Raw genomic sequence first — 19,235 nt, 5'->3', positions numbered from 1 at the left:
CTAGATTAAAAAATACAATCAGACCATAATTCAAAAAATCAAAAAGTCATATAGTAGAAAATAAAAAGTCAAAAAGTAGGCTTCTAAACATATCCTAAATAAGTTCATTACATGACGGCATAGTTTTCCAATCAGGCACGAAACACCAAAAAAAATGGAATTCTTTTCGCTGTTTAAAAGAAAAAAAAAAGTTTTCCTAGCAGGGTTGATAGCAATCCTTGATTTCTTGAATTGGCTCGACTTTATTTGTTTATTTGTTTTTTCTTTAATAATACATTTGTTTGTTCTTGCACTTCAAGTAGCTCGCTTGGGCTTTGAATGAAAGAATATGTTTATAAAAAAAAAAAAATAGAAATTGATTTTCGCGCCCTATTTTTTACTGATGGCGCTAGTAAATTCATGAATAAAATGGAGCATCATTAGTAAAACGTGGAACGCAAATATTAATTTCTAAAAAAATTTGACCATTTTTGCTAACTACACGACCATGTCAAACTAAGAGGAAAGTCTACAACATACACCCTTTAAAATGGTGTACCACATGCACTTATTTTATGGTTCATTCATAACATTTCAGCGTATTTCGTAACTTTTGTTCTAGAATTCATAACTTTTTAGCAGTTCGATTCGTAATATTTTCATTATGATTCATAACATTTTAGCATATCTCGTAACCTTTATACGATTCGTAACTTTTTAGCAATACGATTCGTAACATTTTCCTTATAATTCATAACATTTTAGAGGATGCATATGATACACACCCAAATAAGAAGTGTGTATTATACTCTTTCTCCAAACTAAGAGAAAAGAGAGAGAGAGAGAGAGTTATACGGTAGATATTAGAAAATCATTTAGGAAAGTTACATGGCCGAATGTCTTTAGCCTTATGTGCCAGCCGATCTTGTTGGAATATCTTGCTTTCGGATTGTTTTTTTTAATCTTTGTAATGTTTTTTTTTAAATACTAATAAAATTTCTTTGCGGTTAAAAAAAAAGTCAACAAACTCCCAATATTTATAAAGCAACCACCGAATTGAAGAACTAAAGCTAGAAAAAAGATCAGGAATATGGGCGAAAGACACATACCCAGAAAATGGAGGCTTCTCAGCGGAGAAGACAACTGGAAGGGATTATTAGATCCTCTAGACATCGATCTCCGTCGATACTTAATTCACTACGGAGAAATGGCTCAAGCAACCGTCGACACCTTCAACACCGACAAAGTATCGAAATACGCGGGAAGTAGCCGGTACGCGAAGAAGGATCTCTTCGCTAAGGTGTTTCTAGAGCAAGACAATCCGTTCAAGTACCACGTGACCAAGTATTTCTATGCGACATCCTCGGTCCCTCAGCCCGATGCATTTATCTTCAAGTCCCTGTCGAGGGAGGCGTGGAGCAAGGAGTCCAACTGGATGGGGTACGTAGCGGTGGCCACGGAGGAGGGGAAGGCGGCTCTGGGGAGGAGAGATATCGTGGTTGCTTGGAGAGGGACGAAAGAGGCCTTGGAATGGGTAGATGACTTCGAATTTGTTTCGGTTCCGGCTTCGAAAATACTTGGAGAGGAACATGATCCGAAGGTACATCAGGGGTGGTACTCTATCTACACTTCCAATGATCCAAGATCACCATTCAATAGGTCTAGTGCCAGAGACCAGGTAATTAATTTACAGTACTGTGAATCTGGACAATTCATTTTCTTTATGGACACTTTCATGAACCGGGTTTCATATATCCTACTCTCTCCGTCCCCTTTTTAAAATTCAGTATTTCATTTTGGGTTGTCCTTTAATAAGTGTCAATTTTATAAAGTTAGTAGGTCAAAGTTTGTATATTTTCTATTTTGTCCTTAAAAGTAATTTCCATTTTGAAAAGTTAGTAAGCAAAAATGTAATGATAATATCTCCATAGAGAGTAAGTAAGGAAAGTTGAGGTAAAAGTTTATGTAAAAGGTGTAATGATAATATTTTATTAATAAGTTAGAGTTACGAAGTGTGACACTTAAAAATGGACGGAGGAAATATCATTTTTGTTATTTATGTGCATAGGTCATTTGTATGAAAAATATATAGGCATGAATTCCATTTTTGTTAACTATGCGGTCATTTGCCGGAAAAAAAAAAAAAAAAAACCAGGTTAACGCTGAGATCAAGAGGCTTGTGGAAGAATACAAGGACGAAGACATCAGCATAACTGTTGTTGGGCACAGCTTGGGAGCAGCACTTGCAACCCTAAACGCAGTTGACATAGTTGCCAATGGACTGAACATATATCAAGGTCAACCAAACAAGGCCTTTCCAGTAACAGCCTTTGTTTTTGCAAGCCCTAAAGTTGGAGATTCTGGCTTCAAAAAGGTGTTCGACGGACTAAATAAGCTTCCAATCCTGCGCATTCGTAATGCCTTAGATGTCGTCCCAGACTATCCTTTTGTAGGTTACACAGAAGTAGGCGAAGAATTGAAGATTGACACGACGAAATCCAAGTACTTGAAAAGTCCCGGGAACATTCCGAGTTGGCATAATTTGGAGGCGTATTTGCATGGAGTCGCTGGAACACAAGGTTCGAAAGGAGGGTTTAAGTTGGAAGTTGATCGCGATGTTGCGCTTGTTAACAAGTCGCTGGATGGTTTGAAAGATGAGTACGGTGTACCCGAATCGTGGTGGTGCGTGCAGAACAAGGGGATGGTTCAAGAAGCGAATGGGTTTTGGAAGTTGATGGACCATCAGATAGATCGTGATTTCTGAATATTAGTAGACCATGCATCATGTCTTGGAAGCAAACGAAGAAGACCCATGAAAACAGGCTCATTTGCAATCGGTAGAAGATTTTTGACAAAGATTTGGCTGATTCTTGAGCACTAGCTATTTCTGTTGTGTTTTTTTGGGTTATTTTCTTGTATATCTAGTACAGAGACTTGCTGGTTATTGATAGGTGTTCATGATTCTTTTCTGAGGTAGGTTCCCGTGTATGGACAAGAACAAGGATATAGACACAAACATGGGACACAGACATGTGAAATATGTGGTGGGCTATGTGAAGTTTGTACGGTGTGACTATGTGAATTGTCTATGTGAAGTATGTATTTGCGTGTGTGGAGAGACTATGTAAACCGTGGTGAGCTATGTAAAGTGTGAACTATATATTTGAATTATGAAAATTGTGTTATGTGACTCGAAGGATATTTTTGTCTTAAATAATTGTCATCACGACTATATTGGGTAGCAATAATACGTGACATGACCAATTTAAAGACGAAGCCTAAAACAAGAGTCAGTCTCTGAATTTCCCTTAATAAAATCTAAGTTAGCATGAAAGAGTTTGCTTTAGATTTATGTAATTTTTTTTTTGTCACAGCAAAAGAAAGGATTATATTGGTTTTTGAACAAACGTATACAAAGACCGAAAATATACATTCCAACGAAGTTGACACATATGGATCGAATAATCATACGCAGAGAGGAGGGTAGTTTGGTAAGTCTGGCATGCCCTTTAGCGATGTTTTAGTAATTGGGGGGGAGTGACTGTGATTTCAAGGCATAGAGGGTGTGCAATGTGATTTTCTTTGTGACTCGGGTTTTTTTTTTTTTATCCGCTTTGTGACTCGAGTTTGGTAGGATCAAACGAGGTGTCACATCATTTTTCCGATTCACTATGAAGAAAAAATTCCATAAACTAACTTAAAGAAAGGGTGAACGTGTTGGACTCGGCTTTCCTCTTGCCCTGGTAGGAGGAATTCCTCCAACCAAGAATACCTTGTACTTCTTGATACGCCCAAGTCTCTTTCCTTCGAAACTCTGGGTGTGCGAGTTGGACTTGGTTTTCTCTTACCCTAATAAGAGGAATTCCGATCCTCCAACCAAGGATGCATGGTACTTCTTGATTTGCCCAAGTCTCTTTCCTTCGAAACCCACGCTCTTCTCTACCTAACGACAATTACAATAACAAGTTTCACTACCGTTAACTCTACTTACACATAGTTGATTTCCTTGCCGACTCCATATTCTGAAAATGATGGTACTGAATATATAAACGCATACTTATCTATTTACTCGTGTAGATAATGCTTTGCCTTATTGATTTATTAAATCAACTAATTACACTTATGTTTTTATAATCAATTCGATCCTCCGATCCATTTGTCAATCAAGCTCTAACTCGCAAGCATCAGAATTTGATTGCTCGATACTTTGCTTTTCTTTCTTCGGAAAAACGGCTAAGGAATGACTTTTCTGTGAAAAGAACTACTACGGCCATGATTCGGGGATCCTACAGGGCGCCCTACTGTAGGGCGCATTATAACCGTCCGTGAGTGTTTGCAACGGTTCAGATTCAAATAAAACTTTTTTGGAAAAGAATTTGACGATTGTGATGCGCCCTACACGTCCTGTAGTGCACCTTGCACTACAGGTTTCCGGATCCGGCCATGACTGTGTTTGGGCTTGATTCGGCCAGTACAGAAAATCTTACATGTTTTACTTTTACCTCAAAACCCAAAAAAAATAGGGTTAATATCACGAATAAATTTTCAAACACCTTGTTGGTTTTCTTTTTTATTTTCTCTCTTAATTTGGTGTTGCGTCTTGCTATGTGTATCAAGATCATGTAGCTTGTGCTGCCTTTTTGGTTTATTTTTTTCTCGATGTACCCTTATCGAGTTTTCAATATAATCCCTTTTGCCTATCATAAAAAAGAAAGAATAAATTAGCTAAAAATCAGCATTTTGAGGTCTTTTTGTGGCGAGAAAGATGTCCAAGAAGCTAACTAGTTGAATCCAGGAATCATAAAGCCATCTTTTAGCATTTTTAGCAAGAATAACTCAAGATTTCGCCCTCTATTTTCGGGACTTCGGATTGGTGCTGTGCAGTGGTGTGCGCACCTCCGAGCCATCGGATTGTGCATCCGACGACTCGAATCTCATTTCGGCAACCAACGATCGAAAGCCATTCATCACCGAGATGAGATCCGAGCCGTTGGATACACGCACGATCTGACGGCTTGGAGGTGTATAGTATAGTGTTGCGCACACCACTGCATAGTACCATCCCCGATTCCTATTTTCGTAGCCAAAGAACCAAATACAATAGTACAAACATCTTAGCCAAAATCCATCATTTTTAGGCCTGTCTGCTTTCTGATCAAGAATGGCAAAAGGCTTAGCCCCAACTCTTGATTTTTTGTTGTTGGAATTGTTCGGACTTGTACTTCAAGTAGCAGACATTCGAGTCATCATTTTAACATGTTTGAAAGGCATGATATACTGTATTACCTAACCTGACATGAGGACGCGGGGGCTCTGCTGCCCACCATGGGCAGCAGCCCCTGCCCACACCTCACACACACCTTACACGGCACCCCGTTTTGGGAAGGAATGAAAAATCAAAATTTTCGTTTGCAATCCTATAGAGCAGAAACGTGATTATGAGAGCTCTAGAGTTAAAATTTAGTTATGTCTCTTTAAAATAATATGATCAGAATAATAAGATCTTCGTGTCAATTCAAACGGATTGAAAATTGGAGCACTTAATTTTTTAATATATAAACTGTCTAAAAAAATTAAGTACGCCAAATTTTAATTCGTTTGAACAAGTACAAAGATCTTATTATTCTAATCATATTATTCTAAAGTATCATAATTAATTTTTGTCTCTAGGGCTCTCATAATTAAGTATATACTCTTTATTTAGGATCCTGTAGATCAGAAACGTAATTATGAGAGCCCGATAGACAAAAATTAATTACATCTCATTAGAATAATATGATTAGAATAATAAGATCTTCGTATTTGTTCAAACGAATTAAAAATTAGCGCACTTAATTTTTTTAGACCGTTTATATATTAAAAAATATGATTAAAAATTTAAGTGCTCCAATTTTCAATCCGTTTGAATTGACGCGAAAATCATATTATTATGATCATATTATTCTAAAGAAATATAATTAAATTTTAACTCTATGACTTTCATAATCACGTTTCTGCTTCATAGGATTGCAAACGAAAAGTTTTGGTTTTTCTTTCCTTCCCGACGGTGCCGTGTGAGGTGTGTGTGAGGTGTGGACAGGGGCTGCTGCCCATGGTGGGCAGCAAAGCCCCCGCGTCCCTGACATGACCACCATATGAAGAACTACGTACTCATCATCCATGTTTTTAGCTCGTATTCGTATGAAGAATACAAAAATTTCATACTTCCATCGTCTCGTATTAGATGGCAATTTTGGAGAGACTCAAAATTTATCCAGACACAATAATTACACCCTTTCTAATAGAACTTTCCAAAAATACCTTTTTATTTTTAAAACAACCCACAGTTGGCAACCAAACTGAGTAGTAAACTCACGGAATCCAATGAGTAAGAAAATCTTGGCGGCAAAGTGTACCGAAGTATATATCTTTTTGGCTTTTTGTTAAAATAATTTGAATAGTTTAAGACAAGGGCAAGATGGAAAGATCAAGTATTTTCATGGTTTTACTTTTCAAAACGGATCGATATCAATTTTGAGATGGCAAAAAACGTCAAAAATGACATCCATTTTGAGATGGAAGGAATACTTTATTTGTACAAAATAATAAGGGGAAAGTAGAAGCATATTTGTGTCGGCGTCGATCAACTAAGTGAGATGCGTAAATCAAAATGGAGCTAGTCACGGTGATTTCAAGGAAAATGTTACAGTTTGCTGAGTGAACACGCTGTAATCAAGAGTACATCAGTACTACTTATATAGTTGTAATTTGATCATAGAAATTAATAAAAAAAATTCAAAAAGTTGTAATATCCGTTGCTTATCTAGAGGCATTTCTATAAACACATGTGCTTGTCCTATTTTAAATTTTTTTTTTTTGGGGGTCTACCCAACCACAAATTTTTTATTTTCTGTTAATTTTCTTAATAACTTCATCTCAACCAATCATTCGGTGTATGTAGTATCGAATATCCCAAACTTCAATTCGTCTCCAACTTATCATCACTTGCTTTCATAAAATGCGTACGGTATGACGTGCGGTATAGTTTGCCGATCTGGTTTGATACCAATCCCTGATTTCTTCAAAAAAATTTTTTGATCGGCTGATTTCTTCAATTGGTTCGACTTCATTTGTTTTTTTCCCCTTCTTGTTATTTAAGTAATAGAATTAATTGTTTGTTCTTGCACGTCAAGTAGCACGGGCTTTGAACGAATTAAAGAATATGTCTATTGATCGAATTAAAGAATATGTCTATTGAACGAATTAAAGAATATGTCAAACTAATGATTCCCATCATCTATGGTGTCAAAATGTACATATCCGTATAGATATACTAATCTATTTACCTATTGAGAGAGAGAGAGAGAGAGAGAGAGAGAGAGAGAGAGAGAGAGATGCTTTTACGGTACATGACGAACTCAAGCATAGATAACTTACCTTCACAAATTCTATGGCATTATATAACTATCTCAAAACAGAACTATAATTAACCTAGTATTTTGGAGTTATTTTTAGTTTAAGATATAATTTGTTAACAAAAAAAAATCCAAGAGATAATCTTAATTACACGATAACCTCATAGACACAGACTGCACCTTTTTTTGCCCTTCCTTGAACGTAATGTCTGACAGATGCCTGTCTAGAATTTCCATGAGGGTTTCCAAGCAAAAATAGTGAAAACAAAAAAAAATACAGTTCTAATTTTGATCAAGTCAAGAAACTCTTAATATTTCAGTATATATGAACATATATTGCAACCAACTAGGCCGGCCATCAAGCTTTCCCCCTATCCTCCTCTTTGATTGAATTTCCTTTTTCCTTTTCTTTTTCGATGTCCCCTGTCGAGCTTCTCTTTAATATATTCTTCTTTTGTCGATCAAAAAACAAACAAGACCGTCAAGTTGAAGAACTCAATAAAAAAATCACGAATATGGGCGATAGCAATATAGCCAAAAACTGGAGGCTTCTCAGCGGAGAACGGAACTGGAAAGGATTGTTAGATCCTATAGACATCGATCTCCGTCGATACATTATTCACTACGGAGAAATGGCTCAAGCAACTTACGACAACTTCCTCTCGAATAAAGTATCGAAATACGCTGGAAGTTGCCGGTACACGAAGAAGGATCTCTTCGCTAAGGTGTTTCTAGAGCATGGCAATCCGTTCAAGTACCGCGTGACCAAGTATTTGTACGCTACATCCTCGGTCCCTCAGCCCGATGCATTTATCTTCAAGTCCCTGTCGAGGGAGGCGTGGAGCGAGGAGTCCAACTGGATGGGGTACGTTGCGGTGGCCACGGATGAGGGGAAGGCGGCTCTCGGGAGGAGAGATATTGTTGTTGCTTGGAGAGGGACGATCGAGGCGTTGGAATGGGTAAATGACTTGGAATTCAATTTGGTTTCTGCTTCGAAAATACTAGGAAAGGAACATGATCCAAAGGTGCATCAGGGGTGGTACTCCATCTACACTTCTGCTGATCCAAGATCACCATTCAATAAGTTCAGTGCCAGAGATCAGGTAATTTAATTAATATATCTTCATGACAATTAAATTAGTGGTCGGGTCATGTGCGGATACACGTACCCCTGTTACCTTTAAGCTATGTCTGACATACTTCCTAATAGCGCAAAGTCCACTTTTACCCATGTGGTCGGGTCATGTGCGGATACACTCCTGTGATTCAAAAGTGTGCAAATAACCCCCTGTGGTTTGTGAACATGTGCGGATAGTTCAACCGCCTACCGTCATGTTTTTCATTCATATTAATGGAAGTCTTTCTTACACACCTTTAGAATCTAATCTGAGTTGTTCATAATGTACTATTAAATAAAGCGTAGAGCATCTTCGTAAAAAAATCATCTCGATCAAGCATAAAAAACTCATAATAAATTCGATACGACCGTGAGATTTTTAATTTTTGATTGACTTGAATTTTGGCATTGATGTAGTACTCATCAAATTCTACAATATCAACAGTTCGGATCCAATTTTTGGTATAGTGGATGAATTTGTTAGATTTAAGGAAGAAAATTAAAAAATCAAGAGAGAGGATTAGGACATATCAGTCTTTTAATATCGTGTCTGTTAATATAGATGAAAAACATGACGGTAAGGGATTTATTCGTACATTTTCACAAATCACAAGGGGTTATGTACACACTTTTAAACCATAGAAATTGCATTCGCATATGGCCAAAACCAAAGGGGGTCAAAGTTGACTTTGCCCTTCCAAATATTCAAATGTTCAAGTCAAGCATACTGTTCTCAAACAAGGATCCAAAAATAATTAATAAGTTGGTGGAACATTTTAACTGTAACTTAACTATAAAAAAACAAAAAAACAAAATCACAATCAAGCATACTATTGACATACCATCACCACATCATGTTTTCTTAAGGATTCTTTCGTTACTTTTACGACAAGTAAGAGTGGTTGATTCAACAATATTTTACTTTTAAGAAGTTCTATCTTAATTCATTAGTGATATAAATGGTTTTTGGATAAATATCGGGCCCAACTGCAATTTCTCACAAATCCAGGGGTACGTCACCCATTGCTGTTCCTTATAAGTTCAGAATTACCACTACATCAACTTAGTGCTTTTTCTTTTTTTTTTCAATATTTTATACATCAGCATGAGTTAGCGAAAAGTTTTTTTTTTTTTGCTAAGCAAAAATAGTTAGCAGGGAGTTAGTAGGAGTCTACAGTGAATTTCAGAAGCTATCATAGTCCTGAATCGTAAACGCCCACGACGGGGCTCGAACCCTGGTCTCCTACACGCAGAGGACTAGGACATGCCAACTGGGCGCTAGAGCCCATTGGCTACGTCAACTTAATTCAGAAAATCGATTTTTATGTAAACTTATGTTTTAATACCATTTTTCCACTTGGAAAATAAAATTTCAAAAAAAAAGTTTCAACTTGATTGGTATTAGGAATGTCATTTAACTATGTAATCCAATATATCAGGTTGATATTGAGATCAAGAGACTTGTGGAACTATACAAGAACGAAGATATCAGCATAACTGTAGTTGGCCACAGCTTGGGAGCAGCGATGGCAACCCTAAACGCAGTTGACATAGTTGCCAATGGACTGAACATACATAGAGGTCGACCAAACAAGGCCTTTCCAGTAACAGCCTTTGTGTTTGCAAGCCCTAAAGTTGGAGATTCTGGCTTCAAAAAGGTGTTCGATGGACTAAACGATCTTCGAGTCCTACGCATTCGCAATGCCCATGACATCGTCCCAGATTATCCTTTCATAGGTTACCCGGAAGTAGGTGAAGAATTGAATATTGACACCACGAAATCCAAGTACTTGAAAGGTCCCGGGAATCCGTTGAGTTGGCATAATTTGGAGGCGTACATGCATGGAGTCGCGGGAACCCAAGGGTCGAAAGGAGGGTTTAAGTTGGAAGCTGATCGCGATATCGCGCTTGTTAACAAGTCGATGGATGGCTTGAAAGACGATTACGGTGTACCCGAATCGTGGTGGTGTGTGCAGAACAATGGGATGGTTCAAGAAGCGAATGGGTCTTGGAAGTTGATGGACCATGAGGTAGATGGTGATTAATTCATAACATTGCAACAATAGAGTTACATTTCGGAGATTAAACGCTAAATTGCAGTTGGCTTGCAACCTTACCCGAATAGACAGACGACTGTTTCAAGGCATTATAAAGAGTGAAGTTAGATGAGTTTGACATTAGACTCATCTCTTGGAAGCAAATGAATGAGATCTATATATGAAAACAGCCTAATTTGCAATTAGGACAAGATTTTTCATTAAGTTTTTGCTGATTCTCGAGAGCTCTGTTTCCGTTGTGTACGGTTGACATTTAGTTTGTCTTTTGAGTTATTTTCTTGTACATATGTAGTACAGGCTTGCTTGGGACAGCTAGGTGTGGATTCTTTTCTGATGCAAGTTCCTACTAATTCCTAGCTATGTAGTATGTAGTATAGGTATGGACACAAACACAGATAGTGACACAGACACAAAACACGTGATTCAAAAAATAAGTACACGAACAAGGCTAGAGGGATACAGCAAAAATAATTAAACAACATTTATTTTGTATCAATGGATAACACAATTACTACATGTGGAAGCATGAAACATCAATACATAAAAATTAACAATCGTAATATATATATATATATATATATATATATATATATATATATATACCCTGAGTAATTTTTCAGTGCTAATTAAGCAGGTATATCTCACGTAGTATCCGTTCGGCACATTCGGGCCGTCCAATACACTTTTGGACGGCTCAGATTGAAATCCTCTATCTCCTCTCATCTCAACACTTTCTCTCTCCTTTTTCTCTCTCCTAAAAATGCAATGAACGACTCAGATGCGTCGAGCGAACACTACGTGGTACCTGCGAGGCACTGAAATTTTTTCCTATGTACCCTAAGACAACCCTGAACTTTGTTTAGAGAGAGAAGCTTTCTACCCTCTTTGCCTCTGGATATCTATGATGCCCACAACCTGAAAAGAGAGAAGTTTTTTTTATGATAAATACTTATTGTCTGGAGTGTTTTTTTTTGGACAAACTACTAAAACCACCCCGAAGATTTTTGCAAATTATAGATTGCCCCATCACATATGAGAAATTACAAACTATCCCTAATTACATACTAACAAATTACCCCCTTGTATGTAGCGGCTAGGAAAATTGATGAAATCAGTCTGACGTTTCCAAATCCTAATTGCAATTAACCACACTGTCCTTTTGTATCTTTTGAAAAGCTGCAGAGGTGTTAAAATAGTCTTTCTCATACTACAAAAAGGTGGTTTTGTCTATTATAATTATGACTTGTTGATGTAAGACATTTCGTCCAATTTCCTAGCATCTACGTCACGACATGTAAGTAATTTGTTATGCGATAGGGGTTATTTTGTAATTTTCCAAATGTGAGGCAATCTGTAATCTTTAGAAACCTCCATGGTGATTTGGTAATTTACCCACCCCCCACTCCTTTTTTTTAACCTGAGTTTCGTTGAAACTAGGGTGTCACACCATTTCGCCGACCCTCTTTAAGGAGAAAAATTCCATAGACTAAGGTGTGTTTGAATTCCTTTTAATACGTACCCAATTCCACATAGTTAATTAATTAATTTCGTTGTCCCTACTTAATTATTTGCAAATCTTCCTCAAACTTGCAAGCATCAGAATGTGATTGGTCTATACCTTGTTTTTCTCTTGGTAAAACGTCGAAGCAATGACTTTACTGCAAAAAGAACTACTCCATGACTGTGTCTGGGATTGATTCAGCCCGAGCCCATACCATAAATCTCTCATGGCTTTTGTTGGGAGTCTAATCCACTGGATGTTCTTCCGCGTGCACGTAGGTCCAATCAGTTGGAGAGTGTTAACGAAATCTACACATCGTATAAGTCCAATATATATTGAATGACCCAAACCGAAGAGCCCACATCCTTACCCAAACCGGAGTGCCCGCACCCCCTAACCAGGTTAACGATCTTTGGGTGGACTTAAACCGATTTGGTGGGCTTGCATGGAGACTTTGTATGGAGCGAGAAAAATCCAAGGTGGCTCTCGATGGAGCAAGGACGCAGGCGGATGGCATAAAAACACGCTGCATGGAGGCTCTCGATGGAGTAAAGGGGTTGGTTCTCGATCAATGGAATGGGTGCGGAGAAATCTGGGGTTAAATCGGTGTTGGAGAGTAAAAAGATCATGGATCAAGGGGGTGTCAAGCGGATCAAATCGAGGGGGACTTAGGCCCAATGCATGGTTCACACATGAGGGTGAGTGGGAGATTGTTAGGAACATGTGTGAAGGATGGAGTCCCATATCGGATAAATAATAACATGATTGGATCTTAATATACAATTAGAGATAGCTCACCACTTACGAGACTTAGTCTTTTAAGTGAATATTAGTCATTCAATGTATATTGATTGGGTCCAGGTGATGTGGTATGGACTCCCAACGGATTTGGCCTGGGCACACACAGGAGAAAGCCTACTCCCAACAACTTTCTTACCTCCAAAACCAAAAGAGATAGGGTTAACGCAAATAAATTAGCTGATAATTGGCAATTTGAGGCGAAGAGGCTAACTACTACTTAATTACATCCAGGAATCGTAAAGCCAGCTTTTTGGCATTTTTTTAGCAAGAAATAACCCACGTTTTGGGCCTTTTGGCCCTCTTTTTTCGAAGCCAGAAATCCAAATTAATACAGTAACACAACCAATAACTTAGCCAAATCCATCATCTTTAGCCAGTCTGCTTTTTGAATTTGACAAAAGGCTTTTGCCCTAGTTCTTGATTTGTTGTTTGAATTGTTCGAACCTGATAACTTCAAAAGTAGCATGGCATTTGAGTCATTCAAATATATGTGAAGGCTAAGATTCACCTAACCTGACTTGACCGCCATGTGGTACTCATCCTCCATCTGGTGAGGGAAATTTTGTGGTGTCATAATCTAGTTTGTCTTTTCAATTTTTTAACAAAGTAGCCACATATAAAATACTATCCAGGATAGCTATCATTTTCAGCTTCATTTTTTCTTCTTCTTCTTTTCTTTTCTATTTTTTTTTTGGTTTTGTTTTGAATGAACCATAGTAAAAAAAAGAAAAAAAGCTTGACTAATCTTTTTTGTTTTTTTACCTCAACAGCTTAGGCAAAATATTACTAGCTTTTTTTTATAGCTTGTATTCACAAAAATTCAGACTTTTTCCGTAGGAGATAATAAATGGAGATCGAAGAAGTATATTTGTGTCACCATTGAACAAATGAGATGCGAAAATCGAAAGGGAGCAAACTCATGGTGGTTTCTAGGAAAATGTTGCAATTTGGATGGTGAAACACACTATAGTTTGTCAGTTAGGTTTTATTGGTTTGATATGTGTTGACCTTAATTTGTTTTGTGGCTTGCTGCTCCCATTTTCTTTGGGTTTTTCTAGTTGATCCCTTATCAACTTGCGGGCTGCGATGCAGATGATTGTCGCGGGGCAAGGTGCCAACATAATTGGGATATTGTCTTTGCATTGTGATGCTTTCTCTTAGCCTTTTATCTGTACTATCCTTTCCTCTTCTATAAATAAAATTCTTCTTCGCTGTTCAAAAAAAAGAAACACGCTATAATCAAGTGATCGATCAAGTCAGTTATAATATGGTTGAAATTTTATCTAATTTATCGTTGAAAAAGAAAAGAAAAATAACAAAGATATATTTACAAATTTGTAATCCGTTGCTTATTTATTAGTAGAAGCTTTGGAACCGTGTATCTATAGGCATTTATATAAACACTAGGTTGCCCTATTTTTTAAAACAACTTTCGGTCGATGCAACCAAAATTTTTCAATTTCGTCTCAAACTTATCATCCCTTGGCTTCCCGAAGCACGTATCATATGGAGGTATAGTTTGCTCATCAGGGATGATCATTTTAGCTGACTACATGACCATGTCAAACTAATGATTCCCATCATCCATTGAGAGAGAGAGAGAGAGAGAGAGAGAGAGAGAGAGAGAGAGAGAGAGAGAGAGAGAGAGAGAGATGCTTAGACGGTACATTGTGAGAGGGCTCCCATTACGAACTCAAGCGTGGTGCATGGATAGCTTACTTTCACAAATTCTAGCATGATATAATTAACTTCCTCAAAACAAAACAAAACAGAACTAAAACTATTTTCTGATTTTTTTTGGTTTAAAACTTAATTTATTGCAAAAATTAAAGATAACCTTTGACAATCCCATCGATAGAGACTGCACTATATTTGCCTTTGCTTGAACGTAATGTGTATGGCAGATCCAGGAATTTTCATGAGGGTTTAGAAGTTGAAAATATCTAGTCAAAAATTACAAAGACACTAACCAGTCAAAGATAGATTTGATCAAGTCATGGAACTCGATCTCAATAGTATTTCGGTAGTATAAATATACTATAAAGCAACCAATTAACTAGCTAGGCCATCAAGCTTAATTTCCCCCTCTTTGGTTTAATTTCCCAATACCTTTCTTTCTTGATGTCCCCTATCGAGCTTCTCTTTAATATGTTTATCTTTTGCAGATCGAAAAAAAAACAAGACGATCGAGTTAAAGAACTCGATAAAAAAATCACGAATTCGGGCGATAGTAACATACCCAAAAACTGGAGGCTTCTCAGTGGAGAACAAAACTGGGAAGGATTGTTAGATCCTCTAGACATTGATCTCCGTCGATACCTAATTCACTATGGAGAAATGGCTCAGGTAACCTACGACACCTTCCTCTCCGATAAGGTATCGAAATACGCAGGGAGTAGCCGGTACGCAAAGAAGGATCTCTTCGCTAAGGTGTTCCTAGAGCAAGGCAATCCGTTCAAGTACAGCGTGACCAAATATTTGTACGCAACATCCTCGGTCCCTCAGCCCGAAGCGTTTATTTTCAAGTCCCTGTCGAGGGAGGCGTGGAGCGAGGAGTCCAACTGGATGGGGTACGTTGCGGTGGCCACGGATGAGGGGAAGGCGGCTCTCGGGAGGAGAGATATTGTTGTTGCTTGGAGAGGGACGGTCGAGGCGTTGGAATGGGTAAATGACTTGGAATTCAATTTGGTTTCTGCTTCGAAAATACTAGGAGAGGAAAATGATCCAAAGGTGCATCAGGGGTGGTACTCCATCTACACTTCTGCTGATCCAAGATCACCATTCAATAAGTCCAGTGCTAGAGACCAGGTATGTAATTTAATAGGATCTTTATGGATAAAGCAAACTTGTACATTGAAATGTATTGAGTGAATTGAATTTTTGTTACATTCAACGATGTGATCGACGTTGATTATTGTCTGAACTTATGTTTCAATACTGTTTTACAATTCGAGACTAAAATTTTCGGAACAAAAATTTCATCATTCGTAGTATTAGTAATGTCCGTACGTTAACTCTAATCCATTTTTTCTCTTACTGTCTATGTAATCAAATATTTTAGGTTGAGACCGAGATCAAGAGACTTGTGGAACAATACAAGGACGAAGACATCAGCATAACCGTTGTTGGACACAGCTTGGGAGCAGCGATCGCAACCCTAAACGCAGTTGACATAGTTGCCAATGGACTGAACATATATAGAGGTCAACCAAACAAGGCCTTTCCAGTAAGAGCCTTTGTGTTCGCAAGCCCTAAAGTCGGAGATTCTGGCTTCAAAAAGGTGTTCGACGGACTAAGTGATCTTCGAGTCCTACGCACTCGCAATGCCTTTGACATCGTCCCGGATTATCCTTTCATCGGTTACTCAGAAGTAGGCGAAGAATTGAAGATTGACACGACGAAATCCCCGTACATGAAGAGTCCCGGGAACCTGTCGAGTTGGCATAATTTGGAGGCGTACTTGCATGGAGTCGGGGGAACGCAAGGATCGAAAGACGGGTTTGAGTTGGAAGCTAATCGCGATATCGCGCTTGTTAACAAGTCGTTGGATGGGTTGAAAGATGAATACGGCGTACCCGGATCGTGGTGGTCCGTGCAGAACAAGGGGATGGTTCAAGAAGCAGACGGGTCTTGGAAGTTGATGGACCATCAGATGGATGATGGTTTCTAATTAAACATTAGTATTATGGTGTTGTTAAATTTCCGAGATAATATGTTTGTACTAATTTCAATAATTATTTGCCTTCTGGGAGATGTTTAGGTAAAACAACAAAAAGTCACATTCAGTTTTATTTGTTAATTATTATAAATTAGGTCAATAAACTTGGTTTGTGGTTGTGTAGAATATCTTATTGGAAAAGACAATACTCTAGCTCTATCTTGATAAATTTTTTTCTGGATAAAAAGTGTATATGGTTATTTGTTTCATAAGTTAGCTTAGGGTGCGTTCCAACACCGAAAATAAGTATTTATTTGTCAAATTTGAACTTATTTTTTGAATTAAAGGTGATGTATTGTGAGAGAATGATATATCTCTCTTGCGTAAAACGAAAAATAAATACTTAAAAAATAATAGCATTAACGAGACGGGACCTTAAACTTATTGAAATTATGACGGGTATAACTTCTCATATCGATACTAAATGTGGAGGGAAGTTATTAACCGGCTGAACACATGTGAATGAGAATTCATATATCCTCTCATATTTTGATCCTTTATTCAATTTTTATGGGATATTGCGAAATGAGACCTACTACGTACAATCTAGCTCGATCGTATTGTAAATCAAAATGTTACAAATTTCATTTTGCAAACATTGATGGGTAAATCATCCATGTAAACACTGCCATTAATCAGACATTTGATAAAAGTTTGATCAAACGATGTTTGTCTAATTAGGAGCAATGGACAGGGCGACAGGCATGTTAATTTGGTTCCATTTTGAATCATATGAGATACTCCGTGTGAGAGAGACTCCTTAGCGAATCTTAATTCGTATTTTCGGCCCAATGTAAGCACCGCATTTGAAATGGACGGTCTAAGTTTGATATCTTACCGATTGTTCATGTGATCAAGGCGATAGAAGATTTGATGGGCTTTCCTAATCCCAAGAAGAGGGGTGGAAGAAAGAAAGCAAAAAAATGTGTTGTGTTCAGATCTACTGTTGCAGCTGCTGCTCTATCCACTTCTTCTGAAGGAATTGATTAACAGGATTCATCTCAACAAGTCTCATGCGATTTGGTCTTTGAATAAAATCATGGGCATTGGTTACAAGGGTGATGATGACGAAGTTATATGTAGAATCAAGATTATGGAAGGTGAAGATGACGAAAGGCCAAGGTTCAAGCTACTCAATAGGATGATTGATTCTTAGGCATTTTTTTGGGTGTTCTATGATTCGGTTGGGCTTGGTGTGTTTCCTCTTAGGGTTTCTCTCTTGGTTGATTTCCTGCTAGCCTCATATTGCTTTTCTTTTCCTTCTGGTTACTCGCAGCATGTGATTGTTGGAGTGAGGTCGTGCTTCTTGTGATTTGTCCTTCCTTTGGTTAATTTGCTGCCTTATGTTTGGATTCCAGTAATCTTTGTAATTCGTTTTCAAAAATTCCTATAAAATCTTTTCTCGCTGATGAAAAAAGAAGAAGTAGATTTCATAAACCTTTATACAGAGTTGGCATTCACATTTCTGTGGTCTAAAACAAATACCAAAGAAGAAGACTTTTAATTTGTTGGGTTATTATAAGGGATATCAAAGCAAGTAGGAGGGGCTAGCTCCTAATATTAATTGGTAAATTTCCGGGGCCTTAAAGTGGCCGCAACTCGAACTTTAACGTACAACTAGCTCTACGATTTTACACATTATATGAAGCCTAAAGTAAACAATTCGATTTATCATTCTGGGCACATGAGATGTGTCCCATGCCACGAAAATGAAATGAGCAAGAAGAGATGGAGTATCGAAGGTTCATCATGAGCTTAACCAAAAGGGACCAGACCACGTGCGATTTTCGAACAACGTTAATGTACTTTGTCTTATATATGTACGTGTTTGTTTGTCGTTGGGTTTAGGTTTGAGTGCTAACTGAAACATCAACGCTGAAAGTGTGATCGAGCATGTTCAGCCAAATGAAGTAATGAACTACTCTAGTTAAGAGAAACGTGTCTAAAAAAGCTTAATGACAACCTCAAATTATTATTATTATTATTATTTTTGGTAATACAGAATGTTCCAGACCAATTTACGCGCACATTGAACTAATCCCTACAGCCCTTTCCCGTCGGCTCGAAAAATTGTTGACAAGGAGAATCGAACCTAAGATTTTAGGATGGAGCAAATAGACAACCCCATTCTTTTCATCAATTTTTGGGATAAGATTGATTATATTCGATAGTCAATGGAACTTGCATGGTGTGTGAAAGAAAACCGGCCCACCTCTCTCTCTCACATACACGAGCGCGGACACGCACATACAAAGGAAAAGAATGGCTATTTCTTGAAAATTGCTACAACGAACACACACCCTATTTATTTGCTTACGGTATGAAAAAATATACAGTGCCTCAGGGGCACTGCCACTTGGTACCCCATGTTGTGGGGTTCAAGACTAATTAAGTGTGTGAATTACAGATGATTGTGTGATCCAAGAAGGACCTGGGGCACCACGTGATTGTGCCCCCGGCACTGAATAAATCTCTCGTATAGTATATATTTTTGCTTGAAACACTGTGAACTCTAAATTTTTTCCTTGAAAATTTAGGAGTATAAATTTTACTTTACTAATTAATTACAACGAAAGAACTCACACTATACAAGCAGTTTTTTTTTGCTCTCAGCACATACTACTATACAAGCGTTAGAAATTCAAACTTGATGCTACATATGATTTGT

At 37.8% G+C, this 19,235-nt stretch overlaps 3 protein-coding genes across 4 annotated transcripts; all 3 read left to right on the top strand.

Moving 5' to 3' along the window:
- The first annotated feature begins 841 nt into the window (after positions 1–841).
- On the top strand, positions 842–3,162 carry LOC131313321 (phospholipase A1-IIgamma-like). Its single transcript, XM_058341574.1, has 2 exons — positions 842–1,657; positions 2,135–3,162. The coding sequence occupies exons 1-2, from the start codon at positions 1,070–1,072 to the stop codon at positions 2,741–2,743; spliced, it is 1,197 nt and encodes a 398-aa protein (XP_058197557.1). The 5' UTR covers positions 842–1,069; the 3' UTR covers positions 2,744–3,162.
- A 4,510-nt stretch (positions 3,163–7,672) lies between these two features.
- LOC131313320 (phospholipase A1-II 1-like) lies at positions 7,673–10,862 on the top strand. Of its 2 annotated transcripts, XM_058341572.1 has the most exons (3): positions 7,705–8,476; positions 9,930–10,520; positions 10,559–10,583. In XM_058341572.1, exons 1-3 carry the CDS (start codon positions 7,790–7,792, stop codon positions 10,574–10,576), a joined length of 1,296 nt encoding a protein of 431 aa, XP_058197555.1. In that variant the 5' UTR covers positions 7,705–7,789; the 3' UTR covers positions 10,577–10,583. The 2 variants fall into 2 exon arrangements, with proteins under 2 accessions (XP_058197556.1, XP_058197555.1); XM_058341573.1 differs by having other exon boundaries at positions 7,673–8,476; positions 9,930–10,862.
- A 4,005-nt stretch (positions 10,863–14,867) lies between these two features.
- LOC131313319 (phospholipase A1-IIgamma-like) lies at positions 14,868–16,754 on the top strand. Its single transcript, XM_058341570.1, has 2 exons — positions 14,868–15,657; positions 15,911–16,754. The coding sequence occupies exons 1-2, from the start codon at positions 14,971–14,973 to the stop codon at positions 16,517–16,519; spliced, it is 1,296 nt and encodes a 431-aa protein (XP_058197553.1). The 5' UTR covers positions 14,868–14,970; the 3' UTR covers positions 16,520–16,754.
- The last annotated feature ends 2,481 nt before the right edge of the window (positions 16,755–19,235 follow it).

The sequence above is a fragment of the Rhododendron vialii genome, chromosome 13a (genome assembly GCF_030253575.1).
Source record: "Rhododendron vialii isolate Sample 1 chromosome 13a, ASM3025357v1".
NCBI classification, from domain to species: Eukaryota; Viridiplantae; Streptophyta; class Magnoliopsida; order Ericales; family Ericaceae; genus Rhododendron; species Rhododendron vialii.
The sequence above is the reverse complement of the archived record's forward strand: the minus strand, read 5'-3'. Positions and strand labels throughout refer to the sequence as shown.

What these genes read in the sequence shown, in the direction of transcription:
- LOC131313321 (XM_058341574.1), top strand. Translation starts at nt 1,070, where the DNA reads ATGGGCGAAAGACACATACCCAGAAAATGGAGGCTTCTCAGCGGAGAA. An exon ending in GGTCTAGTGCCAGAGACCAG is followed by an intron (nt 1,658 to 2,134) that starts GTAATTAATTTA and finishes AAAAAAAACCAG; the next exon opens with GTTAACGCTGAGATCAAGAG.
- LOC131313319 (XM_058341570.1), top strand. Translation starts at nt 14,971, where the DNA reads ATGTCCCCTATCGAGCTTCTCTTTAATATGTTTATCTTTTGCAGATCG. An exon ending in AGTCCAGTGCTAGAGACCAG is followed by an intron (nt 15,658 to 15,910) that starts GTATGTAATTTA and finishes CAAATATTTTAG; the next exon opens with GTTGAGACCGAGATCAAGAG.
- LOC131313320 (XM_058341572.1), top strand. Translation starts at nt 7,790, where the DNA reads ATGTCCCCTGTCGAGCTTCTCTTTAATATATTCTTCTTTTGTCGATCA. An exon ending in AGTTCAGTGCCAGAGATCAG is followed by an intron (nt 8,477 to 9,929) that starts GTAATTTAATTA and finishes CCAATATATCAG; the next exon opens with GTTGATATTGAGATCAAGAG.